This window comes from Pelecanus crispus, chromosome 5 (assembly GCF_030463565.1).
Source record: "Pelecanus crispus isolate bPelCri1 chromosome 5, bPelCri1.pri, whole genome shotgun sequence".
In the NCBI taxonomy this organism is placed as follows: Eukaryota; Metazoa; Chordata; class Aves; order Pelecaniformes; family Pelecanidae; genus Pelecanus; species Pelecanus crispus.
This window is the reverse complement of record NC_134647.1, coordinates 10,712,216-10,728,098: the sequence shown is the minus strand read 5'-3', so window position 1 is coordinate 10,728,098 and position 15,883 is coordinate 10,712,216. Positions and strand designations below refer to the sequence as shown.

The following is a 15,883-nucleotide window of genomic DNA, read 5'->3' as shown; positions in this document are numbered from 1 at the left end:
TGAGTTGTGTTTAGTTAGTTGCTCTTAACATCAGATTGCTTTAGGGCGATACCTGGTTCTGAACCAAACTATGTCAAGAACTACTAAGTGAAGGCAATTTCTTGAAGGGGTTGTTTTCTTTCATCTTAAAGGTCTTTTCCAACCTAAACGATTCTATGATTCTATGATTTTTGATTTATAAATATCCTGCAATATCTTGGTAGGATCAGAGTAAAAATTCTCTTTAACTTTTTTTAATGGTAAGAAGTTATAAAATGGGGAAATGTGCTCAGCTTACTTTTTGGATAGGTATGCGTCTGCTGTGCATGGATGGTATGGGCCATGCAAACTGAATACAATTTTAAAATTGTTCCATTAAACTGATTACAGACCACTGTACTTACTGGTTTATATTTAATGTAGCTTGTGTGTTAGCATAACCCAAAATAAGTTTCTGCCAAGAACAACTAGCTTAATGTTTTAAAGATATTCTGCGTTTCCTAAATACGTATGTGAAACAAGCTCTTGAAGGTTGAGCAGTTCTAAAATTGTTACCTAATTTTGGTTGAAATCCCTTGCCCTGATGAGGCATCTCTAGTGACATAGTCGTGTGCTGTCTTCCATGTTTGTTGTCTAACTCAAAGCATGGAATAGATGTACTTCGCTGAGTACAAATACAGAAACTTCTTCCCCCCACTTTGCTGCTTATGTGCCATGCAGCTTATTTAATCAAGCCCAGCTATAAAGACAACTTTGTTGTCTTTCATTAAATTTTGTACAGAATGCTTTCTCTGTCATGTCTAAGTGAATTCAGACAAATAATCTATGGTTAGAGCATCTACCCGCTCAGAAGATGGGGGCTTCATTTATATATGAAGTACAGAAACATTAAGCTCAGAGAGACTTGTGCAGCTTTGGGTGTAGATTTAAGATGCTTTGAATTTTATGGGACTTTGTTTTCTATAGTACAAAATATGTGTAGTAACTTAGATAACACACTGCTCAGTTGTGGCTGGGAACCTGCATTGTACGGGCTAAATTTCTGGAAAAATGAGCTGAGAACCTCTAGCAAGTCTTTCTGTGAATTGTGGTATTTTTTAGAGGCTTTTCATTTAGTCAGATTCAGGTGATCTTCAGAGTTGACAAAACCTGTTGTTTTGAACTTTGATTGAAGGTGTGTTGGACAAGACAACCTTCAGCGATGCCTTCCAACCTCAGTGATTCTGTGATTCTGTACTAGAATGCTTTTAAGTTCCAACATTCCCTGCTTTATTTTTGACCTAACTGAAGCCTCTTCTGTTGAAAACATTAAGCTGTGGTTTCAAGAGAATCAGTGAGCCAACTGGCTCCTTCTTCCTCTTTTTTCTTTGTCTGTCTTACCGTACATGGGCTCTAGTGTGTGCCCATAAGGCTCCATAAGCTGGTACAACTTTCTAACCCAGTGGAAATGCTGAGAAGTTTTCTTCTGGGTTGGTGTGTGGAATCCACTCATAAAAGATCTGTGACTACCAGAGCTGCTGCAAGAAAGGGAAGAGCTGCAGGAAGGAAATGGTTTGGGAAAGGCCTCTTCCATTTGGCAGCAGCAAGTCCTGCAAAAAACAAACTAAGAGAGCACACGTGAAGTAAGCCTGTTGGTGATCCTTGTGTTTGTGCAGTTTTTCAAGAAGCAGCCTGATTTCAGCATTTGGCAAATCTTTGTGGAACATGCTGAATAGCCCTTACCAATTTGCCAGGCTTTCCTGAATTCCTCAGTGCTTTCAGGCTCCCAGTACTTGGTATGTTTCTGAAGGCTGCAGCATGTGCAGAACACGTCGCAGTCATACTGTGGCAATGAGACAGCTCTTGGTCCCGAACATCTTGCTACTGCAGAAGTAGCCACTGCTGGACTTATGTCACTAAAACATTCAGCTTTGGGCTGTGGGTTGTTGTTGGGCTTCAGCTGGAGAACAGAATTGTACAGATCAAGAGTTGGACTTCCTTTAAAAATTTGGATATTTATTCACATTGTGACATGGGAAGGAGATCATGCTGTTTGGTTCCATTCAAAAGCTTAGTCCAGTATATCAGTTCAGTAAAGGTTTTATTTAAAGATGGCAACTTGTTAGCCTTTAATGTAATGAGGATGGCTTCACTCAGGTTTATCTGGCTTAATCATGACCTCTGGAATAATTTTCATTATTAAATCATTTGATCTTTTTTAACCCATACGTTTTTTCCAGGTTCAGGATTCCAGACAGTGCTTAATATATTAACCATAATAATTTTTGCCAACTCTCCTTCTCTGTTGAATTCTTTCCTTGGGAATCACAAATATCTTAGGTTTTCTTAGGCATTGAAGAACTAAAGAATAGATGAAGACTTAGCAGACTTGAGTATCGTCATCATCTTGTAGGGCCAAAGGGAATGCATGTCTGAGCCTTACCTTCCCCACCAAGCTATGACCAACATCTGCTATAATCACCCAGACTGGGAAGTATTATTTGAAAAGAAAGCATTATTTAATCCTATCAGCATGAATAAATTGTAAGAGAAAAAAAGGCTTCAAAACAGCTTTCTTGGGCATCTTGCACGTGTGTAACTTGAAATATAGAGTATGTTGCACTTTTTTTCCCACACAGTAGTATCAGATCATCTGTTTCCTATCTGTCTCTGCTGAGCCTGTGCCTCTCCACCACCGTGGGCAAGCTATGCGAGGGCAACTGTTAGCAGCACAGCAACCTGGATGATGTAAGCGTAAAGCTTATGACGGGAGGATGAACAGACCATGGTCAGGAAGCACAGCTGAGTGCCAGCATATGTTCGCATAAAGGGCTGTCAGCAGTTGAGGCTTAATTTAAACACCAAGCTGTGTCGTTCTCATAAAATCTGATAGCTGCAAACCCTGCTGGAGATTTACATGCAGAGGGAATATTCTTCCAGAATGTATTAAAGAGTGTGTTCTGTTATTGATGGTGGAAAGTATATTATATAAAGCCTATGAAGTATTTTTACAGATTCCATTTCACTTCATGCTCTTTTATTTTTCTACCCTTTTTTTTGTTTGCAGTCTCAGCAACTCACAAAGAAACGAAGCAGTTCTTTACTCTGTATAATACACTGGATGATAAGAAAGTATATTTGGAAAAGGAGGTAAGAAAGTGTTGCTACTGTTTTCTAAATATTCGGTCTGTGGAGGAGATAAAGAGGGTTTTTTTACTTGGCTTTCACCATATTCAGTGGTGTCAGAGCAGAGTTAACAGTCTTCGTAAGTAAAGATGAAACAATTGATTCATAAGAATATTTCTGATGTTGAGGGGGAGATGGTCTGTGTTGTAAAAGAAGTGCTATTAGTACAGTATGTTTGAACTACTCACTGTGCTCACAAAACATGAGTAACATTTGATTAGCAAATATCTCTGTCTTCATATCACAGGACCAAATTACCCTCTTTCTCTCTTTTTGGTCAGTATCTTTTATTATGAGCCAATGCTACAGTCAGTAACTTTGGAGGGCAAATTCCAGCTGCTGTCAGCAGCATCAGCGTTAGTTCTCAGGGTCTGAGCCTGCCTACACTGAAGTTGCTGGTGATTTTACTGGATCAGGATCAGAAGAGTAGTTTTTGTGAAAGTGACTTGGTTTTTTCCCTTCCCCGCCTCTCTCCCTACTGTACAGAGTTTGGCTCTTTCCTGGGGATGGCTTAGTTGAGTGACTTCAGTTGTCTTTTTTGCAATGACAAGGATGTGACATAAGTAAAGGTGGAGAAATAGGAGCAGTCAAGACTTGATAAAAATTATGACATTCCTTTTAAAATATGTAATGTTTTGATGCTTCAGGCTTCTCTTTAATAAAGAAAGAACAGATTGGTTAGTTTTGCATTACTTAGATATATTTGTTTAGTTTGAGACAAGGAGTAGTCAGATTTCTATGTAAAGACACTTGATCTACTGGTTTTGAAGATGATGAGCAACCATTTCCTTCCATTAGACAGACGATTGTAATACATGTGCTGGGTAGTTTTTAGTTTTTCAGTTCAGAAAAGTCATTAATTAATGTAGCTTCTTTAGAGGGTGTGTGATCCTGACAGTTGCTTGCCACAAAACACAACTGAAGGAATAGGTTTAAATGCAGAAATATTCTTTAACAAATAACCTATGCTGCAGGAACTGTACCTGTGGTAAAACTGTGAGGAGAGGTAGTTGGGGAGCTGGGGGAACTTTTGGAAAAAAGCAGCCATTCAGGGTAGAGTAATGTTAGGCATGTACAAGAGTGTGTTAACTGTGGGGAAAAAACCAACTTCATCCCTTCCTGATTCTCCTACTTATTTCTACGGTAACTGAGTACGGTTTACGTGCTTTGGTTTTGATAACCTTAAAAAGTGCTCCATGTGAGTCTGCTGGAAAGCTCACTGATGTTCTACTTCTGTGCCGAACTTACTCAGAGTATCTTTTTCCTTTGGCAAACATACAAGACTGGCTTCCTTTACAGATTTTCTGGAGGCCAGGATGATGGGGGGGGGGGACCAAAACCCAACAGAATACTGTTTTCACACTACAATTCTAAACTTTAACTTCCCCGAGTTTACCTTTACAGAAGTATTTTAAGGCATGACTGCAATGTCAGGGTAGATCTGGCCCTTTCTGTTGCAGAAGAGTGTTATACCGCTCTATGAATGTTGTCAGAATCCCAAGTTGCATCACAATACATTCAAAAGTAACTTCTGTGACTAGGTGATTTAACAACACAGGTAAATAATATACATTAAAAAAAAATCTCAAGTTCTGTGCTGAATTGAGCCTTATGGCTTTTTTATTGGTATGTGTGTATATACATATGTATTTTGAGTTAGGTCAGTGATCAGTACAAAGCAGGATCTTATCAAAGTTTAACCTGCGGTGATGATTGTCATGTGCTCTACAAATACCTGATTTCTGGGAGAGATTTCAGTTTAGCTGTTTCTAAAAATTTTTCTACCTGATGGTCTCCGAGATCCTCAAATAGATTATCTTGGAATTAGTGGTGTAACTTACCTTTTCATCTCCTGAGAATACCATTAAGAATTTTCCTTGAAAGTTTTTCAGACATCAACTTCTTACGAACCAATGGTGATGACACTGTGTAATGTTAGTTACGCACTGAATGTTCAGGAACCCTAGCTGTAAAACTTGCACCCCTGTGCAAGAGTGGGTAGTATAATGGCAGCCAGCAGTCCTGGCAAATGCCTTACTTAAGTCTGTAGGTTTATCACATGCTTTGTTTTTCTGTGGTCTTTCATTGGTTTTATTTTCTTATTCCAAATGGTGAAATGTATTCGTAAGATATAATACAACAGGCTTTAGATAATAATATACCAGATTTAAAATACTACGTTAAGTAGCAGCTATAGAATTCACATGACTTTAATTTCTCCCCTGGGGTAGAGTTTAATACAGATGTATTTTCTTATTTTGAGGTCAAGCCTGCAGATTGAAAAAGCACACAGAGATTGTTTTTGAAATACAGAGATTGTTTTTGAAATGGGCACATAAAAATAGCTGACAGAATACAGAGCAGATGTATTTAATTGTTGTATAAATTGGGAATACTCTTGCCAATATAATTCAATGCCTTTGGGGGGGGTGGTTTTTTTTACTTTATTTTATTAGTTCCAAGCTTCACTTACATGGATATAATTTCAAAAGGCAAATAATTGATCAAGCATTTCTTTTATCTTTATGTCAGTCACAAGAGAGAGAGGTCTGAATGTCTTCTGACGCAGTCTTAACTTTGTTAAACATGTAATACAGTTGAAGTTTCCTTGTGTTGCTTTTAATATTAGAACCAAGTAAATATTGTCTAGTAATGTACAAAAGATGCCTTTGGCATCTGTGCCTCACAAAGATTTCTGCAATACACTTGCTCTTTCTAGCATTCCCCCCCCATCACCCCTTTCTCCCCCCAAAACCAACCCTTTCATAAAATCCACGGAGCATAATTGCTTTAAAATAACACAGCAAAATTGCTTTAAAATAATGCAAGAATTGTTATACAGTGGAATTTTGGCTATGAAGGTTACAGCTCTGACATGAAAGGTCCCTGTGAACATGGTTGATATTTTAATCATATTTTGTGAAAGATTCGTTTTTAAAATGCTTTTAAACTCATTTTTCCATAATGTCTTTGATTTTTGGGGTTTATACACTGATTTTACGGTCTGTAATGTAACACATCAGCACTCTTACTGTGCAATAGTTGTGCAGTACTACTTTCCATGACTTGAACGTTTTGTGGTATAAACTCTAATTACATTCTTAAACGCATGCTTATTGGAAATATCTTGAGGCAAGGATGTAGACTTGGCAAATATTGATGGGTCATGCAATAATTTCTTTCCTATAAGTAACAGGAATTCATAAACAGCTGCTTTGGAGTCTGTTCAGAATTTGTTTTAATTTTTCAAAGTAAGGTCAGGAACAACTGCAGATTCTGCCATGCGTGTGTTTATTGCTGTCTCTTTCAGATGGAAGATTTTAGATTTAGGAGAGATCAGTTTAGCTTTCCATAGCAGTCGGGCAAGTGATTCTGTTTGCAATGCTTAGGTTTGTTTAGTACAGAACACTTTCAAATACTTATCAAAAGGAGAAACTGTTCAGAAGGTTTAACCACAGGAGACTTGCAAGACGTATTCAAAGCCAAGAGAGACAATCACATTAATTGCTACTTGGTGAATTTCAGTGCTGTTGGCAAAATGTAGAAAGCAAGGAAAAACTCAAAGAAAATATTCGATATTTTTAGAAGTTCATATTTTAAGAGCCTATAAAAAACATATAAGCAAAGCAAGTAATGATGCATGGCTGTTTGGAAACCTGTAAAGCTCATCTGCACGATGAAAGCAGGGCAGAAATTCACCTGCTGTTCCTGCATGGCTTGGTGAGTTTTTACAGTATTGTGTGGAGATACTGGTTCCAGTCTCAGAAGGAAAAGTGTGGGGGGGGTCTTTTGTTTGTTTGTTGGGGTGGGGGGGATGTTTTTGAGTGGGTTTTTTGGCGTTTGTTTTTTTTTCTTTTTTCTGATGCAATGCTTTGCTCAGGCTGCTGAGCCAAGTTGCAGCTTCTTGACAGAGCTATGCTGCTAATGGCTTCAAAGCTAGCATCTCCAGTACTGCTACTACAGTCTGGCTTTCTTTTGTTTGGGCAGTGGGGAGTTACTGCTTGGCTTTTTTGGTTTTGCTATCCTGTCTGGCTTGTAAGCATAGTCAGGGATACACCTAAGTGAAACTGTTTGTTCTGCTTTATCACTACAAGACTAATTAGGCAAACCTAACGTAGCCGCAACATATGCTTGTGCGCTGTCGCTGTTGAACACTGGATGAGTACCTGTGAGTTACTTGTATGTCAGGTTTCAACACACGTTGAACAGATGTACACGCCATTTTACTTCATTGCTTTAGTTCGCAAAGTCGTCACGCTGGAAAATTCTCGGTGGTATAATTGGGCATCAGTAAAATTAAAAATTCTGATTGTGGTCCAAGACTTGCTTCTGCTTTCTGTGGCTCCCCCACTGGGATAGATTTTTACTAATACAGAGGGATCATGGTTTCTCTTCCAAAAGAAAGCTCATGGTGATTTTCATACAGCTGACTGCTTGTCAGGGCAACATCTATGTAGTCAATTTTTTAACTTGAATTTCATTTTATTGTCCATTAAAATTCATACCAGAAAGGACAAATGTCTAATTTCTTCTTTTTTTTTTTCTCCCCCCCCGCCCCCCCCCTCTAATTCACAGGTTAACTTACTGAATTCTATTCATGACAACTTTCATCAGTAAGTAATGGTCATTTTTCTTTTGATAGTTGAAATGAGTAGCATGGTTGCTTGGAAAAACAGGAGCAGGCATGAGTTACAGAGTCTAAAAAACCGTTAGATTTTTTTATGAACGTAAATGATTTTATAAACTATTTTATAATTCTGTTTAAGCCAATGTTTGGGGAATCAAAGACTTGGAATTACCTAACTTTAATAGCCAACATATGTTTTTAATATCTGGCTCTTCAGTTGCAGTTGTGGAAGGAAATCCTTCAGTCATAATTTTCCTGGCATTAATTTCAATATTTTTCTCCATTTTGTGAAGTTGTGGTTATTACATTATGTACAAAACATTAGACTCGGACATATTTCAGACATGTTTATTACAGACTAATTCTGTATTTAAAGGTTTTGATGAAGTGTGAAGTCTTTAAGTAAAATCATGATTCCCTTGGAAGTTTGAGGTCAAATACCAGTCTATGATGTAGCTGGCATTTATTTTTTTTCTGTGGTTTTTTTTGACTTCACTAAAAAAGTCCAGTCTGAATTTTTGTCACAACAGTACAATTCAGTGAGTCATCGGGGAGGAGATGGCCGTTTAATAGTTTAAAACAATTCTTCCTATAATATCATTTTATAATTCTGTTGTGAAATTACAAACTTCGTTTTTTCCCAAAGTAATTAGTTATCTCTTTACTTACTTTGATATACTTTTGTCCTTCTGTGTTTGGTCAGATTATTTTTTTTTTTCCCCTCCCTATTGTGATATCCAGAACTTAAAACAGAAACCAAGAATGAAGTATTACAGATGTTTTCTTTTGCAGCAGGGATTGCAGATCTGTTTTGCTCAGTGATGAGATCCTTTTGATTCTGTCCAGTCAGTAGAAACCAATGCTGTAATGGACAGCTGGGTTTTGGATTCGTTGGTTTGTTGAGTGGAGGTGCGGGGGTGGGTGTGCATTTTCTTTGTTTTATGGGTTTTTTTAATATGTTTAAGATACGTTGCAAGTCTAAAATTACTTCTGGGCTTTCCCTATTATGACATGAAATTATTTTTTAGAATGTTTACTGATATACTAGTCTTCTACTCTCCATCTTAATATTCACAACAGTTGCTTTTCTTAAAAGTTTGTGCTTTTGGTTAGTTAATAGCAATTTATTTCTGTACAACACGAGAGAGAGGAGCAGACCTGAAACGACAGAGAGAACACTTGTGATGAGCTCTGTAGTCTCTGTTCCCATCTCTTTGATAGTTTATACAAGCTGGAGAGCTCTGCTGTTACCTGAAATCAGTGATTAAAAAGATGAATTTTTACATAGAACACTAAGCAATATGAATTCTTGGACATGGGTAAATATGCAAGACAACTGTAGGCGAGACACGTTGTCCTGCATCCCTGTCAGTTGTTATCTTTTTTTTTTCTTTCCAGAGCAATGGCATCTTCTGGTTCTCGTGAGCAGTTTTTACGGCAGATGGAGCAGATTGTAGAAGGCATCAAACAGAATCGCATGAAGGTCTGAGACTCTTCTCACTTTCTTTGCTAGATCCTGTAAATTATTTCAGAAAAGCCTCTCGGATAATAACTATGCATGGAGAAATCCATTATGTGAGGTGCAAATTAAGCAAGTAACTAACAATTATTACTTATTTTCACATCCATAAGAAACTGCTCACCACTGAAATGTTAGTGAATGGAGCAGAACAGTGGTATTACAAGGGGTAGAGGCTTCCCAAAGTGTTAACTTTGTTATTGGCACTGTAGTGAGGCAGGTGCTTGAAACAGCTGTCTGTCACTGAAGTCAGTGAGAATTCTTTCCTTTGGATTGCGTTGGTGCAGTCGGACCTGTGTCTCAGACATGGTTTCTCAGGCAGCTGGAGCTGATTGAAGCCGCTTTCTGCTGCTGAAGAGGGTCAGCAGCACCTCACAGAGTCTCAGTCATCAGCTTCCCTTGTCCCAGTTGCAGTGCTTATATGACACCTTGCTGAATCCACTCGGGTGGTTTTTTTGTTGGTTTTGTTTTTAACCTGAGTTAGAAAAGACTCAGCATTGCTGATGAGTATGTCATGTCCACATAGCAAATGAAAGGGGTTTGTGGGTGAGCAGAGCCCCAGTGCTCTTTCAGAGAAGACAAAACTGCTTCTGGTAACATTTGGGGGTTGTTTTGTAAAAGCACAGCCTCAGTGGACTTGTGTTAAGTGATCTTGGGGCAGTGCAAGCATGAGGTCCAACACTGGCTCCAAGTAAAGCTGCCCACAGGCATATTTACATTCAACAGGGATAGGCTTAAGTACTTCTTGATAACAGTAGTGACTAGCTTGTAGCTATTGTGTTGTTTTACTCTTTTATTTTCATATAGAATCATAGAATCGTTTAGGTTGGAAAAGACTTTTAAGATCATCCAGTCCAACCATTAACCTAACACTACCAAGTCCACCACTAAACCAATTAAGAGAAGAGTAATAATTTCATGTTTCCTGGCTTGGTGGCTGGATTATTTTTTAATGAAAGTAAAAACTAGGAATCATTCAGGTTGGAAAGGATCTCCAAGATCATCAGTCCAACCATCAACTCAACACCACTATGTCCACTAAACCATGTCCCAAAGTGCCACTTCTACCCGTTTTTTGAAGACCTTCAGGGATGGTGACTCCACCACCTCTCTGGGCAGCCTGGTCCAATGCTTGACCACTCTTCCCGTGAAGAAATTTCTCCCAATATCCAACCTAAACCTCCCCTGATGCAGCTTGAGGCCAGTTCCTCTTGTCCTACCGCTAACTACTTGGGAGAAGAGACCAACACCCACCCTGCTACAACCTCCTTTCAGGTAGTTGTAGAGAGTGATAAGGTCTCCCCTCAGCCTCCTCTTCTCCAGGCTAAACAACCCCAGTTCCCTCAGCTGCTCCTCATAAGGCCTGTGCTCCAGACCCTTCAACAGCTTCGTTGCCCTTCTCTGAACACACTCCAGCACCTCAGTGTCTTTCTTGTACTGAGGGGCCCAAAAATGGACACAGTATTCCAGGCGTGGCCTCACCAGCGCCGAGTACAGGGGGACAATCACTTCCCTGCTCCTGCTGGCCACACTATTCCTGATACAAGCCAGGATGCTGTTGGCCTTCTTGGCCACCTGGGCACACTGCTGGCTCATGTTCAGCCGGCTATCTACCAACACCCCCAGATCCTTTTCGGCCAGGCAGCTTTCCAGCCACTCTTCCCCAAGCCTGTAGCGTTGCATGGGGTTGTTGTGACCCAAGTGCAGGACCCGGCACTTGGCCTTGTTGAACCTCATACAATGTGAACATACTCTCATTTTCCTAAGTCCCATAAAGGGGTTTTGAGATTCTTTTCTCTATAGAGCCAGAAAATTCTTGGTAGTGGATTATAGCTGTTCTTTGTTTGAGTTTAAATGGAAGTATGATAGACTATAAATCAATATATACTAGAATGTGTACTGAAAACGCAGTCTGTCCAGGTATTGGGCTGTTTATCTCCACAGCTAAATAGAAACTTCAAGTACAAAATACAATAAGCATGTGTATATAGAAAAACAGGACAGGATGGAGCTCAAGCTGTAATAAAGCTCTTTTGTACTAATAAACTCTACTTTAAAAATATATGACATTTACTGTAGACTGCTGTGTTCAAATAGGTGGCTAGTTCATTGCCTTTTTTTGCAATGAATTATTTTTATTTGCTTGACTTCTTATTTTCAGAGAGGACAAAATGACGGCAGAAAGAACAGTGATATTGGTGGTTGTATGTATGGGTCATCTGTCATGAAGGCTGTTGACATAATGAGTGACTTGGTGTCAATTTGAGATTATGGAAATACTTTAGAACAGTGCAATTCTGACTAGTGAAGATGAGCTTGAAGATAATGACATTTCTTTCTTTTTTGAAGAATGACATTATTTTAATTGCTGCAGCAAGCAACTGCCCCAAATTGAAACTGTCCAGGAGTTCCATGTTTTGTTTTCTGTCTTGTCCTCCATTATGCACGTGGAAACGGGTAAGAGCGCAGCAAATGAGTGAAAGCAGACTCAGAGCTGTGCTGTGACTTACTTCAGGTTCTTGCAATTGTACTAAGTCTTTGAAGTCCATACAATGATTCTGGACTCTGTTACTACATTCTCAGATGGAATCAAAACTTTCAACTGCTTCATGTACAGATAAGGGAGAGGGAAGTAAATGGGAGCTGTCATGTAAGATGACTCATAATTTTGGGAGAATAGTTTCAGCATCTCTGATGGTTGCTGAAAGCAGTGGCAGCTCATGTCACTTGTGCTGTGTTACTGCACTGGCAGTTTGGCCACTGGCATATTGTGAGGGAGTTCACAAGTGACATTTCATTCATAAGTGTAGGTGTCTGGATCAGCAGGAGGTGGCAGTTACAACTGAAGGAGAAAACCAAGAGTTTCTGAATGAAAAAGCTAAGCTTACCTTAATTGAGAGGAAAAAATTATTAGTGATGGAGTAGTTATAATCATTTGGTACCTTCTTGTAGTTGATTTCTCAGTGCCAGCGAAGATACTGACAAAAAATGGATGCTAAGAAAGTTTTAACAATTCACATGGTTCCTTGGAGAACAGCTCTGCTGCAAAAGGGAAGGTTTTCTTATTCCTCACTTAGGAAATGTCTGGCGGATGACAGGCTAGTTGTACGCTGCAAGGGCTATCATCCCCGTGATGGCTTAGTCTTACCTATTAGACTCCTGTCTGCAGCGCATTAGAAGTGCTCACAGCCAGTTTCACGATCCACTCTTAAAGTACATCCACTCTGTTTTCTGTACAGCCCTGAGACCTTCTACCTGAAGAGAAATTTCAGTTTTCAAAGCCCATCAAGTTGTAACTGCATCATAAAAGAGGCCTAAGGAGAAATCAGCCATACTTGTTACCAAGAACGAGTAACTGGGAAACGAGCATTTCAGTGTGATAACAGATATTCATGAGACTTTCCGAGGACAGAGCAGGCCAGTTTCTACTGAGAGGAGTATGTCGAGAGATTTGTCATGGTCATGCGTAAAGGAAGCAATTTATCAAAGGGTAGTAATAGGGTCTTACCTCTCCACAAGAATCTAGTTCCTAGATGTTTTAGCGATGCTGGTTGTAGCCTCATCCTAAAGGAACAGGACACATGTGATAATGCTTTTTTCTGTATTAACAAATTTGATGCTTTTTCTTCCACAAGTATAACTTTAAAAACCTACTGGCCCTGATAAGTTGTGTTAGGAGAGACTCCCTGATGTTTTGGACAGCAGCTGGCTTTGTAAAGGAGATGTACCTTCTTAGCAGCGTTCATACTCAGGGCGAGTTTGGGATCTGCTTATTTCTTTTAGGCATAAGAATCAACAAGATCAATGTTGATACATAAATCTAGAAATGCAGCGAGTTCTGCTGCTGTGGAATTACCTGCTTGTTTGGGCTTTTGGGGATTCTTGCAGTTTTTGGAACTGCATTTTTGCCTGTCAAAATTTAGGAGGCAAAAGCCTGTCAAAGAGAATGCAAAATAAAAAAAAAAAAAATAATGGGGGGAGAGGAATACAACAGGGCTTTTTTAATGTGGTTGTGCCCTAGCACCAGGGCGAGGGAGGGAAAATTTACTCTCTAGACTAGCAGCAAACTTGTCTGTGATGCTGTGATGGAAGAACTTCATTAGAACTACCCCTGAGAGGAAGGCAGTCCTGTTCTATAATAAGAACCGATCCTCTTCATCTTTAGGGACTTAAGTTGTGCTTGTCACAACTTTGGCACAAAGAGAAAAAGAGATTTCTTATGTGTGGGGCTTGAGCAAGTACAGCATTGCATAGGAAGGTGAAGATGTCTCCTGCCCTCCCCATTTGATACAACTAACATAAACAACCAAATCAAGATCTCAGCGTTGCATCGGAAACTTTTTTTTTGGTTAAGTAATTTCACTGTGTCATCGTTGAGGTAGGATTGTTCAGCGAGCAAGGTTCCTGGCTTGCAGAGATGGGAGACTTAGTTTAATTCTGAATGCTACCTATAGTAGCATTCTGGTACTGAGACTTTGCTTTTTAATTTTTTTTTTTTTTTTTTTTTTAAGAGCTGGCCTAAATGTTCGTTGCATTTAAAGCACAAACCAGGGGTATCATTTATGAAGCATCTGTCTCCCATTTTCTCTTATAGTTGTTCCTTATACAGTACCTACGTGTGTGTTTGTGTATTCTTTATACAGCAAGTGATCTCTTCTCCTTCATGTTTACCAACAGATGGAAAAGAAGAAGCAAGAAAACAAAATGCGAAGAGACCAGTTAAATGATGAATACTTGGAGCTTCTAGAGAAACAGAGGCTTTACTTTAAAACAGTGAAGGAATTTAAAGAGGTAAGAACATTTTTGCTAATATGAACTGGCAAGTGTTCAGTGACCCATTTTGTCTTGACTTGTGCATTAATATATGCACAAGAGTTCCTAATACGATGATTATCACACCGTGTTCACCATGTCTCTTGGTGATTATCTCCCCATGAGTCTTGGACTCTGAATTTGATTTTGGAAATTCTGTTTTCACTGATAGACTAGCACCCCTCCATGTTCCAGGGGAAGGACAATTTGTTACCGAGCAAGCTGTATATTTGGGTTTCCAAATGGAATCTCTTGAAGATCTATGAGCAGTTAGGTATTGGAGCAAAGAGGGTTGTGGAAATAAGGGAGTGTGTGAAAAGGGAGGGAATCCAGAGTCTCAGTAGTTATAAATACCATTAGGAACCAGCCTTGTTTTCTAACCACCGTGAAAGCACTGTTTAACACTTCATTGATGTAGCCTTTCCTGAGCTTTTCATCGTAATGTGCTTCTGTTAATTATTGTCTTCGTGATAATGAATGACAAAGGAGTGCTGCCAGGCAAAACTGTCATTTGGCTTCAGATGTTTGGGGAAAAACATCTTTCTGTAATTTGTCCTGCTTTGTTCTGAGACAGTTCCTTCCTGTTTTGGACAATGTACTCTGGGAGAATGGCAGGGACTGTTCAGCTGCTTTTCTGACATACAGAATTTTATGTCCTAGTTGCAGAATATAGGTGGTATTTTGTTTGTTTGTTTTGTTTTGTTTTGTTTTTTGTGGAAGCATAAATAAGCCATTTTTTTGCCGCTGCCTTGTGAGGGAACTTCTACTCGACCTTGCTATCCTTAAAAATAAATGAGGCCATGGTTGTGGTGTTGAACACAGGTGGTATGTACTTACGTAAATATATTTCTTGACCTAGAGTTGTTCCCTGAACACTGACTTTTTTGTAAACTATCTTGTGAAGTTCCAGATCACGTAAAAGTAATCTCAATTTCACATTCATTCAGTTGATAAGTAAAAAGGTGGATTTGCTTTAGCTACTTGTAACAACTTTAGACAAATGGTCAAGCAGCATTCTTTTGGCTTGGATGTCATAAAGTTTAATGAATATTACCATTGGAATAACATTATGGATGAATCGGAATTATTTTCAGTGCATCACTCACACCAGACGACTATGGATTTTGGAGACCTTTCAAAATAAAAGGGTTTGGTTTTGCTGATGTGAAGCTATAACTAGTAGGGTTAAGAGCAGCTACCTCCTTATCTGTTTGCTTTCTATTAACAGGAATGCCGTAAGAATGAAATGCTGCTGTCTAAGCTGAAAGCTAGCTCTTCCTGAAGAACTCCAGCTGGTGAAGTTTATAGATGATTGTTCAGTCCATTGAATCTCTTATGTGAGGTGACAGTTATAACTGCAATGTAGATATATATAGATATATATATAAAAAAAAAAATATATACACACGGCTGTAAAAGTCTGGTTTTTTTCCCAGTATGTATTCAGTTTTACATGCCTTCATCACATGGCTGTATTACTCATTATTGCCTCCACTACACAGTAAAGAGTTAACGCAGTACAGCAAAATAGAAATACTGTCTAATTTTATTTATTTGGGTTTGGTTTTTTCAACCGTAAGGACAACAGGGATGTTTTCTGTTTGGGTTTTCACACTGAATTAGGTCAAGATTCTGGAATAAGTAGATATGTACTGTGTAGTATGTCCAGTACCACAAGATGAGCACTGCAGAACGCAGTGGTTTGTTAATTTTGGCCAAAAAAAGCCCACAGAATGAGATTCTTGAAACTCTCTTCACCAGCTAATAACTGCACATTATTT

At 39.0% G+C, this 15,883-nt stretch overlaps 1 protein-coding gene across 1 annotated transcript in view; it reads left to right on the top strand.

The window, feature by feature from the left end:
- Positions 1–15,491, top strand: part of CCDC93 (CCC complex scaffolding subunit CCDC93) — a 54,082-nt gene extending 38,591 nt beyond the window's left edge. The window contains exons 19-23 of the mRNA XM_075710688.1: positions 3,026–3,108; positions 7,720–7,757; positions 9,170–9,254; positions 13,968–14,081; positions 15,331–15,491. Coding sequence (XP_075566803.1) covers positions 3,026–3,108; positions 7,720–7,757; positions 9,170–9,254; positions 13,968–14,081; positions 15,331–15,384 — 374 coding nt within the window. The 3' untranslated portion in view covers positions 15,385–15,491. The remainder of the gene's footprint in view (positions 1–3,025; positions 3,109–7,719; positions 7,758–9,169; positions 9,255–13,967; positions 14,082–15,330) is intronic.
- Positions 15,492–15,883: the final 392 nt, after the last annotated feature.